A 13,000-nucleotide genomic window follows, 5' to 3' on the forward strand; every position below is an offset into this window, starting at 1 on the left:
GTTTAACCTTACCCAGTCATGGTCACCATATAACCTATTACAGCTAAATACAATCAACAGCTGATTAGATGTGTTAAGCAGCTGTGACCTTCAAGATGTCCAGTGCAATGTGATAAAATGAGTAATAAACCCATATGTAAACAAAGAAAATGTCCATACATCTATAACAGATGACAATAAACAAGAATAGGATAGCAATTAAAACACAATGACCATAGAAACAGTGGCACCGTCAGATGGAATCTACTCTGATTAAGTATATATTGTGGGCCAATTACATCCTCAGTAGTCATTTAATATATATTAGTTTCTGGCAAACAATTAAGTGGCGGTTTACGCCACAACATAATTGCCGGGTAAATCTCCTACATAATTACAAAGAACAAAATACATTACGTTATGTAACACTATGACAGTGACATCATTGCTCACAACAAGAAGGCTTGATAAGCACTCTAATAATAGTAACAACAGCCTAAGTAATATTAATGCTTATTTTCCTTTGAAAAGGGCAAAAGGCCACTGATTTAAGACAGCATGGCCATGCAGTGTCCCAGAACAAATGCATATCAACACACACGCATTCACACACGCAGATATAGATGTATTGTGCCCTTTCATGTCTGTGAATGGCCACATCTGTGTGTGAGAGAGTGTCAGAGACAGAGAGGGCTGTCTGCTGGTCATTGGCCCCATGCCTATCAGTTTGCAGTGATCAGTCTTGCCTGGCTGTCGTCTGCTCGCTGCCAGCTGTCAAAGGGCTTGCTCTGGGCATGCCCACTGATGAGAGGCTGCAGCCATGCTCTAGAATCAATCCAGCACTCTAATAGGTCACGAATGGCTGCACAGTGCTTGCCAATAGCTTTGGACTAGAGAATGAGTAGAGGAGGGAGTGGAAAGAGAAATGAACAGGGAAGGATAGGTACTTCAAACATATATATATTTTTTTAATCATCAATGTTATTTTTTTCTTTTTTTCAACAAGGTTTACTGCCCATTGTTACAAAACAAAGGGGTGGTAATTGACATGCCACTAATTTGCCTCTGCCAGCTAAGGCTTGTGACTCCTTTGTGGTGATGGCCAAGTTTTAGTGAAATCAGAACACACTAACATAAATCTCTCTCTCTCTCTCGCTCTGTTTTTCTCCACAGCTCATTACAGTTACCCACTTTTAGACCCAAGTATAAGTAAATGTGTACACACTTAATGGAATTCCCTAAGTGGACAGGCAGAACAGAAGGCGACGGATTTTCATGGAGGAGTGTACATTTTATTTTTTGGATGCCAAGCAGTTGGTGCTCAGCAAATGTTTCAGTTTGCAAAGCGACTTCTGGGCCATTGGTGCACACAGAAAATATTTGATACAAATGCTCTCTAATTAATCAAATTCAAACCGCCTGTCCTACTGTTAAATCATCTACTGTAAGGGAACAGGGAAAGCAGATAGGCAAAAAGAAATTAATTCTATCTTCCCAATGTTGTTTGCCTTTGAGGCACAGAGGAATAAACAGTGTGTTTTTATTACTTTGAAGTTATCACTCCACAGCTGTAAAATATCTAATTGGAAACTTGAAAAGAAATATATTTGATAAATTTAAGTCAAGTGAAAGACTTAAGAAGAGTTCTGCCTCCCTGTCTCTCTCTCTCTCTCTCTCTCGCTCTAAATACACACACACACACACACACACACACACACACACACACAAAGTAACAAAAGACATACATTTCCTTTCATCACAAAATATATTTATGATAAACATTTGAACTTGTTATAGGTGACTCCTAGACGATGCTCTGAACCCTACAGTAGTAAGACAGTAGACATCATTTCTTGAAGAAGTTGTTAATTTAATAATGTAATGTTTCTCATTTTAAGTACCTTTTGACAAAAGCCATATTTAGGTTTAATTCTTAGTGGTTTTACTATTTTATCAGTGATTTAGATGTCTTCATTACAGATGGTAATTTTAAAATACTCATTAAAATAGACTAATAAACAAATGGAAGAACACATAACAGCTAACACATCCAAAAATGTAATTATTACAGAAGAACAGCATTAGCTGCGCTTAAATAAAGACTATAAAGTATTTATAGTTTCATGTGAAACCCACCTCCGGTCCACTGCTCTCCAGCCATCCTTTGAAGGTCTTCGAGTTTAACTTGCTGTGCTATCGGATGTAGTAACCGGCATTTATTGACAGCTGCAAGAAGGGTAGAGAGTATGGCACCAACATGTGAACACCTGTCCTAACCCTGCCTTACAGGCCAAATATCATCAATCCCTGTGTAGCGGGGCGTGGTCGGTGGCACGACTGCGGTGAGGCGGACACACCTGAGCGGCATCAGCAATCACGCCGCACCTGCATTAAAGAGTCCATACTGGGTCCTGTCAGTGTTGTTGTTGTCAGTGTGTGTGGCTGCGAGCTGCAAAGCTGCAGCCGTTTGTGTGTAGCAGCAACCGTGATAATAAAAGTATGCTGGAAAGCATGAGTACATGGTCGGTTTGCCTGCCAGGTTAGTGACTGAACACTATGGATAGAGTGCTCACTGTGAAACAGACTGAACAGCTGATTTTAACATTGTTATCACAGGTGGTGACAAAAATGTAATAAACACGTTTGAATAATTTTTATAACAGAATAATTATTCTGCTCCACGTCAGTCTGCAGCTCTTCACAATTTCACCTCTCCTGCTCAGGCCTGAAAATGATTAGGCTGTTCTGCTCTTTATTCTGCTCACTCTTTATTTGCTCAGATTAGTTCTCCACACTCTGGATACTTCATTCAGCTACAGCTCCCCCACTGCTTTGCACAGCCAGCAACCCGTCTGGTTTTCCGGACACACTACCCACTCTGACCTGCTCTGCTCAGGCTCAAAATCCCATCCTGAGCCTGGCAGTAATTATTCATCTTTCATCTGGCTACACTCCCTTATATATTTATTCATCGATTATTTTGTTACCTGTTGAAGATCAGGCTCTGGCTGCTGGGTTAGGGTCAGCAAACGCTCAGCTTTCTTTCTTGGCTAGCTGTGCATTAACATGTTGTCTGCGCAGATGCTTGCAGAGAGCCGAAGTTCTGTTAGCAGCATAATGCTGTTGTTTCTGTCTTGTCCTTTTGTGCAATAAAAATAAACGTAATTTCCATATCGCCAATTCTGATGAGCTGTACTGCACTCCACCCTTTTCCTCCTCCCACACAGGAAATGAAATCGATATTGATATTTATATTTTTTTCTTTCTATCTGGAATGCAGACAAATGAAAAATGAAGAGTCATTGTAACACAAGAAACAACTGTAATGTAATGTTACATTACTGAAAAATATACTCTTATTGCAGTAATCCATTACATGGTAAAAAAACAAAAAACTGTCTTTAGGCTGTCTTTTCAGGGTCTTAGTTTTAAGTCTGTCTCTTAAAACTGTCTCCTCTGAGGTGTGCAATGAATAAAGCATGAAACGTGGATTGAACAAATGAATGAATAAAAGTAATTATTTAGACATAATTTGCAAAAATAATGAACAATAATCAGTGTCAAGTATGTGCTTCTTGAGTAACACATGTCTTCTTGGATTTGGAATTTGGTTATTTTTAGTGTTCAGATGGAAAATAGGACTGCGTTAAAAGCCCTAGAGACACTACATTTGCTGCTGGTGTGTCGCTACAGGTGGCACTGTGAAAATTAAATAAGAGCCCAGCTAGTGCACAACAATTTGTACTTCTTGCCAGAAGTTCTATCCTCAGGTAAGATAAACAGCAAGGTAAACTGCAAAATAAACAGTACACTTAGCTTAGGGCTATACTCATCACAGTGCCTTTTTCTTGATCAGTACAGTGTGTTTTTAGATGATGCTAAACTGCATTTAGCAGCAAGCTTATTGGCTGAGTAAAGATTCACTTTTGCCTCGCCAGACCTTGGACCTGAGGTCATGGTGGATAAGCAGGACATTGTTTTTATATAAGAATTTGCTAACCTCAGGGTTTTTTGCATATCTTGCGGGGGGAAAAAAACACACCAGACAGATAGGTAATATGGTCCAGTAGTATGAAGACATGAAGTTGGAACTTGCTCTTTATCAGAACTGTGGGTGTGGCCTGGCTACAGTGGGGAAAAAAAGCTCTGTCATCCCCAGTGCCAGGCAGCAGGAAATGGTCATTATCTTCAGGAACAAGTGGTGGATTTTAGAGAGGGATACATGGCAGACCCAGAAAAGCTTGATCACATTCTGTATCACTGCTGTCTGAGCAAAGTGCCATCTGAAAAGAATGCTGGAAAATAGGCCTATCGCTGCCAACAACCACACTCCCACTGTTAGTGGACGCAGGCAGCCATGTGTGTAGTGCCAAGGCACACTGTGCACCGTTGGTGTTGTTCTAACATACTAAAAGGTCCAGGGTTGTGTAGTTGTGATGAGAAACAAAGTTGTCCGTGACTGCTAAATTATCTCACCGGAGTTCAGTGTTATGCATAGTGCTGAAAGACTACTGGGGTCAGAGAAGGCCTTGTATTCTGTGCATATTTAATAAAATATATTTTCAGCTATCATTTTGACATCCAATAGTTCTGAAAACCAGACAAAAATTATTGTGCTGAATTCTACTTCATAACGATTTATGCATTTGATCTGAAATTGTAATTCCAGTACACCCTTTTCCTTTACAGCAGTGTACCGCCACTTCTGCCTAACAGTTCTAACGAAAGTCACCACTTGACAGAGACTGGTGGGCTTTGTTTAGATTGATGTACTGAAAACACTTGATGAGCAAAAAAAAAAAAAAAAAAACCATCTGAAATGACTTCAGTTGCTTAGAAATGATTTGGTGGTAAGATGCCAGACGAGTTATAACAAATGCAATACATGATGTTTTTAGTCGGTGTGTATTTGTGTTAAATAATTCTAATTTCAATTGTTGACGGTAATAACCCTGTTTATGATTTTTGCCATTCAAATGGCCCTAGCATTCATTTCCTGCCTCTGTGAGCTGTTGGTAAGCTTATCATTGACAAGCCAATCAGTTTATAAATAAGATGGTAATAGGATCCATTGCTGGATAAACAACAGCACAAAATTTAGTATCCCAAAAAAAAAAAAAAAAACCAGTCAGAGTAACAAACATGAACATGTTTTTAAAAGACATGGGTGGTCTGCTAAATCATGTGGGATTATATGATGGAACAGAAGGGTCCTTTAATTTTTCAGTTTCAATACAACCAGCTACCCTAGGCTAATACGTAGCCCTGTTCTGGTTCTTAATAAAGTTGAGGAAAAATTTCCAGCTGGATTTGCTCCACATTGAGTTAATGCATGTAGAGCATCTTCTGGGCAACAACTGATATGTGGTTTGTCCACTGATGAACAGGGTTTCTCATTCCTTCTGAACATAGAAAGAATCACTGGCTGGCTGATGGCTTCCAAAAGTGCTTGCCCTTTCCTAAAAAAGTTTCCAAGGACGTCTCCCAGATGGATCTGTTTAACAAACCATCTGGCACTTAGGTTGTTAAACTCTGCTGTTTCAGCTACCTGGGGAAGGTTACCAGTAGCTACTGAGGAAAATGAATGTGATATAATCATTCTGTTTTGGTTGAGCAATCAAGCCTTAATTTTTCAGAATGTTACAACCAAAAGTTAAATAAGAAAAATACTTGCCTGTTGCCAGTTTAGCCTCTCCATAGACTGCCATAGAATTTATAGATATAGATAAACATGCTACCTGATCATCAGTTTTGCATGCCAAAGACAAAATCAGTTAGTTTCTAATTTCATTGTAAACCTGTGGAAATTTGCTGCTTTCATAATCCTTAATGTTAATATGCAATACTTGAACATTTAGTCATAAAATAAGCACATGGTATATGTATTTGCTATATGATTACTTACCTTAGAGTAGCACATCAATCCCTGCATCACACAACTGTAATAGTGATAATCTTTGTACATTTTCAAAATTGTATATTTTGAAATCAATGCACGGTTTTTCTATTAGCACTCACTGTGCTGAAGTTAATAAAGAGATCTGAGCTGTTTAAGTTACTCCTGAACTGTTTCCCCTGTAGATTGGACACCCCCAGAGCAGTTGGTTTCCAATACCACGGACATTTCCTTGACCAACAGTCTGAGAAGGAATTATTTCCGGATGCTCCAAGCTTGCTACCGGGCAGCAGGAGAGCGCGATTAGAAATTCCTTCTAAGCCAGCAGAAATAGGTTAAACCACCTGCTGGCCTTAGGAGCTTTTCTTCGGCTGGTGTTGCAATCTTCTTTCTTAAGGTTGTAAGGCCAGAGACATAGTAAATGTTATTGTTTCTTTTCCTTTTGGTCCTTTTGTTCTGAATGTTTCAAAGAGGCCATAAATCACACCCACAGCCACACAACACACTCTCTTTCATTTCCTCTTATATTCTCGGCCCTTTAATTTCTTCATGTCTTCCTTTCTATCTCCTTTAGAACCCTGCTTTTACCCTCTCTGTCTCTGCTCTGTCAACTCTGCCTTTCTGTCATCCTCTGTGCATGTTTCACAGCAGCCAAGGACCATGTCTGTTACCCCCTCCTACTCTCCAATGTTTGTCTGAAGTATTAGGGGGTGTTGCCTCATTGGATAGAATTAATTGATTAATACTTTTATCCAATTAGTGTTCCCTCATGCAATTAATCAGCTGGCTGCGGTTAGGTCCGCTCCATCAGTTGGATGAAAGGCAGACAGATGCTTTGGGTTTGCTGTGTGATGAACAGTGACCTTTCTTGCTTGCGTTCCCTTTCTCTCACTCCCCCTCTCTCTTTTCCTTACTCTCTCTCTCTTTCCTTCCTATTTTCCACATGTCTGGTTTCCTGTCTTTCTATCCCGTTTTCGCCATTCTCCAGGAAATTGTTGGAATTCTTGCTGAACACAAGAATTACTAATAGAAAAATGTTTGTTGCAGATAATCCTAACAAAACCAAAACACTTATGGGTTTTGTACTTCAAAAACACAGAGTTAAACAAAGATAAATTGAGCAAAAAAGCGGTGCTATAGGATTTGTTCTTTATTTATTGTTTATTTGTACATTGATGCATACTGAATACATTGCATTACATTTAGTATTGATTGTAAAGAGCTATGAAAAACTGACACCAATAACCCACAACAGGTCAAGTAAGGAAAGAACATACAACTAAAATAATAATAACAATAATAATAATAATAATGTTGCTGGTTAGTCAATCCTCAAATCTATCAAACAGAAACTATTTCCATACTGAGGCCATGACAACAGTGTCTTTTCTGTTTTACAGGTTCCCTCTTTTCCTGCCTTCAATCCACGATGGAGCTGTCATAATGGCTGAAAAAACACTGTAGGACCTTTTGAAGAATGAACTTTCCAAACCAATGGATTGTTTTGAAGGGCAAAGCTGTCAGAGACCAAACATTATCACCAACAGTAAAATCCTTTGGCCTTTCGTCAGTTCAAGGTTTCTGCTTCAGAAGGTAAAGCCAGCTGTGACTTTTCTAGGAGCTGAACTACTGAAGAGTTTTCTCTTCAGCAAAGTTTAATCAAGTCATTTTTGGGCAGCTTAGTATCAAACCACCTGAAACACACACCAGCTACTGGAGGTGACATGGCTAGAAGTCAAAATGGAAGCACTGCAAGCAGTAATCGATACGAAGTCAAAAATGGATGGAAGCTATCACTCTCAGTCTTCATAGGCATGCTTTTCAATGTCATTCTATGCTTGCCCCCCCTAATTCCTTCAATGATCAGTGAGCCTGTCTAGCAAAGCCTGTTTTTGTTGCTTTCGAAAACCTTGAATAACATTGTCCAAAGTCAGTTTGTCCAGCTACTTTAGGTCACATAAAACAAAATATTAAGAAAAACAAACAATAAAAAGGACCCTATAAGTTGGAGTAAACACTACGAAGAATCAGAATTACTGACAATGTTACAGTGCAAACCGTTACTCTGCAGGTGGTACAACTCCTATATGCTCTCTGACCTGCCCTGTGTTTGGCAGATAACTTCAGATTGATTTCTGATCCCATGGATTAACTTTCAAGCTCTTTCACAAAGACCTTTAAGCGTGTCCTTTTGGAGTTTCATTTCACATAAAACTACAACAGAAAACCTTCTCTTGTTTGCATGTATCTTTTACATTACATGTAGACACAAGAAGGATTGTTTTTCTTTTTTTTCTTTTCTTTTTTTTTTTTTTAATCAAAATGGCTCCTTCATGGACATCAGGGGTTTGGACACTACTGGCAGCACTAACTCTACTTAGCTGCAATATTTTTACCTGGTGTGAAGCCTCAAGGACTAGTGGCACAACAACTTCAGGAGAAAGAGAGCAAGAGCAAGGACCCTCATCGCTTGAACGTGTAAAGAGAGGATGGGTGTGGAACCAGTTCTTTGTCGTGGAGGAGTATACAGGAACAGAGCCTCTATATGTAGGAAAGGTAAGACATTATGACTCATTACATAAATAATTGAAAAACCTTGTGAACAGGTGTCAATTCCTTGAACTGTTGGTAGTGAAAAGAAAAAGGAAAGAATGTCTCAGCATGCAGTTAAGATTTGGGTGAAACATTTCAGGTAAAAAAAAAGTATAATACTCTGGATAATGTTCAGGAAAGCTTTAGTGATGTACTGTGGAGGGAGATTAATATGTTGGCAAGCTATGTTGAGGTTAAAGTCAGAGTTTCATAAAGGTAGCTCTCTTTTTACTTGGCTAAATCACCATGGTAACATATGCTATATGCAACCTATTCAAGCAAGCACAAAATTGTCATGGTTTCTTTTTCATTTAAAATATGCTGTAAGTGTAATATAGATTCTCTGCTTAAGGAAGATGTATTACATATGCAACTTTGAACCATACCTAACTGAATGAAAGTTAGAGCTGTAAAGTTACAGCACTAAGAAACTTTGTAAAGGGCCAAAACTACTGTCTCGCTGGAATTGCAGCTAATAGAACTCAGAAAAATAAAAAACAGATAAGTTCTATTTCTAAGAACGAATAAAATGTATAATGTATTGAACTTTTCACAAACTAAACTGATCTTCTTATCTCCTTTATTAGGCTGTGAGAGAATGTCAGACCTGAACACACTGATTAACATTTAAATAATTTAAATATTTAAACTAGAGAGATGAACATGCAGCAGCTGACATGTTAGGAAAAAATTAAAGATCTTCTGCAAGAATACTCTCTTATCTTTGGATCACCAGTGCTGCATTTTACTGTTATCCTTTTTATACTCTTTAGTGAACTTTATCACCAATTCTTATGATAATGTTATGAGTGTCTGGAGTTGGTGACACTCATAACTTTTAGTGCTGAAGAAGAGTCAAATGATGCATCAAATGCCCCCCCTTTTTGTGAGTGTGCATAGAAAGTGATGCCGAAAGTCTGACTTAACAAAGAAAGTTGATAACCTCTGACACCTGTTTCTCTAAGTAAGGTTTCAAGATTTTGTCAAGACAAAAAAATACTTGCCAACTTACTTTGCAGTATACACTTTTTGAGGGACAAATTCCCAATTTGTTGTGAAAATACTGCAGATGCCTTATGTTATCAGGATGAAAGCATTATTTCTAAGAACCTCTCCCAATCACATCAGCCCTACATAAGACTTTTTAATGAGCAATTCAGATCAGTTACTTTAAGCAAATGCTGCTGTTGCCCTTGTGAAACAGAGTAAATAAAGTGGCCAAACATAGATATACAGCAAAACAAACAGGCTTTCAAGGGCAGACATGCACTTATATATGAATTTGCTGTTTGAGGAGCTTAACACATAGTTACTCACCTACGTTATTTTAGATGATAATTTATGTGACACCAGCATGTCTCCTTTAAAATACTATACTTTACTAAAGCCGTTAAAAGGTATACATATTTTATAGAATAATACATGTTCAATCTAGAGTATAGTGTAGACTATTTTGCTGTAATATTTGTGAAGCCACAATAATGAAATATAACCCCTTCAGCTCACACACCCATCAGAAAGGCAATAGCTGGAATGACTGTCAGATCCTTTCTCAGTTACTTCAAGTAGACCATGATTGTTGAGTGTTACCATAAGAATTCAAGAGAAGCATTTTCATTGGGCTCGGAAATCAGCTGACAGTTCCTGCAAGCATCCTTGTCCTGCCCAAACCTTTACACACAATTGTACATACAGAAAAAAGTACACACAAATGACATTTGTAGATTTAAACTAAATATACTGTTTAGACATCTATGTGTTTGCATTAACTGTCAACTCCTGATAAAAATCTGCATATTTATTCAGTTTACATAAAAGAGAAAATGATTTTAGTTCAGGATAAAAGTGTGATTTGGTCAAAGTCAAAGCTCAACTACATTAAAAGCATTTTTGAATGGTCTAATTATGCACCTCTTCTAATCAGTAACCACAAATGCTTCCCTCTGCTCTTTGGCATTTGCTTTGTAGGACAAAGATGCAAATTGGCCAGAATTGTTGCCAAAATGCATCACTTGAAGCCACTGAATTACTAAACAGACACTAGCACTAAAACCTCGCTTCGAATCAACAGTAATTTCATTGTAGTTGCATTTACGTGTCTTCTTTTTAACCTGCATAAAATTACAGAGTTCTGGAGATCAAGACCCTGACATTTTGAATGAAGAGCAAGAGATTAAATCCAAGTGGTTTGCTGCTAAGAACTACCTCTGAACAAACTCTAAATAATAATTACAACTTTTCTGTAATGCAAACACTGTGGCTATTCAGAACAAAAGTGCTGGACAGATGCTTATGGATTTTCCTATATAATGTAGGAAACATTTTCTTTAATGTTGACTTAAGGTAGGCATATACCTCCCACATGACTCATGCTACTGAAGGGAAGGCGCCATTTTTAAAGAACATAAATACTTTGAGCTGTCAGGAGCTTTTTGGCTCCTGTGCAATGTAAGAGTCACTGTGGCTTCCAGACTTCTTTCAGTTCTTGATCCAGTCTCTCTGGAAACCGTAGCCCACTGGCTTAAAATTGAGTACTTCGATCTCATGCTCCACATAAAAAGCTTTCAGAGATTAGTCTTCAAAGCCAATTTTGCTCAGAAAGTCTCAAACTACAATATTTTTCTTTTCCTCACAGTGTACCAAGTGAATGGAAAAAAAGTCATAGATTACTCAATTGCACTTACTTAGTTATAAGTCATAATCAAAACAATACAACAATACAAATGATTTAGTTGATATTGAATTACTAATTTGTATCACTTTTTTAAACCTGACTAAAGTCCTTATTAAACTAAAAAAAAAAAAACAACAGAAGCAAAAAAAAAGCAAGGAACTATCTCAGCCACCTGTTTTCAAGACATCTGAATCTGATGTTTTTGTCTTATTTTCTGTTCACTAAAAGTTCCTGCTCCAGGGCTAGCACTGTTTGATCACCTTGGGAAAATGTTAAAGTGCACAAAGACACTCACTTGTCAAACACAAGCCTGTCTGCTACAGTTTGCCTCCAACATTCTCTTATGTACAAATTCTCACGGTATGCAAAAAGTATATTAAAAAGTTATTTTATATTTAATTGTAATGAGCAACTGTATCAAAAATAACTAACAATAAATACTTTGCAAGTACAGTGTAGTTAAAGACAACTTTAAAGACACTTTAATATTGTTCCTTAATACATTTTTAGCCAATTTGTCAAATCATAAATGAAGCCATGAAAATTCTGTGTTGTTTTTCTGTCTCTGGTGTTTGGTAACAAAGCCTCTGTACTTAGTGATGACAGCCTCAGCAGTGCCCTTCCTTTTGATATTGAGGACAATGTCTTGACACCAGAAATGTGATCAGTGAATGCCATTTTGTAATGTAATCATAGATAATGGGTATGTCAAATGAAATCAGTTTGCTATCATGTCAGTAGCAAGTGTGCATTTAGTAATATTTTCACTTTTTTTTTCATTTCGTCTCATTCACATCCCATTCATCAGCTGTTTCTCATATGATCCTCAGTGACTTGATGAGAGTGGACACCGTGTATGATTCGATTGCTTTACGTAGGACATGATATAAAAAGACAGAACATTAAAGCAGACAGAATGAGACACGGTGATGAGTCACATGCATCAATCATGAAATCCCCTTGTTTCTAATCAGTTAGACATGGCAATTGACCAGCTAATATTGCATCTGCATATATTGATCTCTCTTTTCTTACAAATGAATGGAGATGTTCTTTGTACCAGAGCCTGGTCTTACAGAATAATTATCCTTTGATCAGTATTTTTCTGCAATTGTGAATGTGATGAATTCCTGCTGGCAAAACCAAACATTGCAACAGGCAGCACTGTCTGTCTGCTGGTAGAGGAAAAGACAGAATAAAGCTGAGTGACATATGAGAAAAGGAATGAAGTGAGAGGAAGGCTTCAAAGGGAGACTGGAAAACAAGAGCCTTCATACACTGACTGGTGATTCATTAAAAGGACAGGGTGCCAGGGAAGACAGTGAGCTGATATAAAGGAGCTTAAGGGAAGAGCTTGAGGGAATGATGCAGCAGGAGGGAGAAAGGAGATGATTTTATTAATAAAATTATCAAGTTATTGCATTTCATGTCACAAGGGCAGTGGCCAGTGCTATTTATGGCATGCGTAAGTGTGGATGTGATTGTCTGGGTGTTAATACATGCTCAAACACAGACTACCCCTGCTGGATTTTTGGTATCAAAACGATAATTTAAGCTATGAAGGATTAGAGCCAAGCATTGGCCCTCTGCATTGTATAATTGTGCATCTTACTTTGCCCCGACTCAGCATAGTTGCCAAATTTGCTTTTTTCCCACACTGTGGTTACTGCCAGTGAAGTCAAATTTACTAGTAAGATGGTCGCTTACATGTATTTGATCTGGAAGATTTTATCTGTGTATTTAGATAAATACCAGTTGTGTACTTATGATGATCTTTTGGACACTCTTTTTCAAAGCTCTGTGCAGTGATAAAAGGAAGGGAACTGCTGTAGAGCACAGGTAATCCTAAATGGCTGTTG

At 38.0% G+C, this 13,000-nt stretch overlaps 1 protein-coding gene across 2 annotated transcripts in view; it reads left to right on the plus strand.

Moving 5' to 3' along the window:
* The window catches only part of cdh22 (cadherin 22), a 157,937-nt gene that overhangs the window by 78,908 nt on the left and 66,029 nt on the right, over positions 1-13,000 (plus strand). For both annotated transcript variants that reach the window (XM_003456111.5, XM_019359326.2), the window contains one exon: positions 7,276-8,431. In XM_003456111.5, coding sequence (XP_003456159.1) covers positions 8,198-8,431 — 234 coding nt within the window. In that variant the 5' untranslated portion in view covers positions 7,276-8,197. The remainder of the gene's footprint in view (positions 1-7,275; positions 8,432-13,000) is intronic.

This window comes from Oreochromis niloticus, linkage group LG5 (genome assembly GCF_001858045.2).
Source record: "Oreochromis niloticus isolate F11D_XX linkage group LG5, O_niloticus_UMD_NMBU, whole genome shotgun sequence".
In the NCBI taxonomy this organism is placed as follows: domain Eukaryota; kingdom Metazoa; phylum Chordata; class Actinopteri; order Cichliformes; family Cichlidae; genus Oreochromis; species Oreochromis niloticus.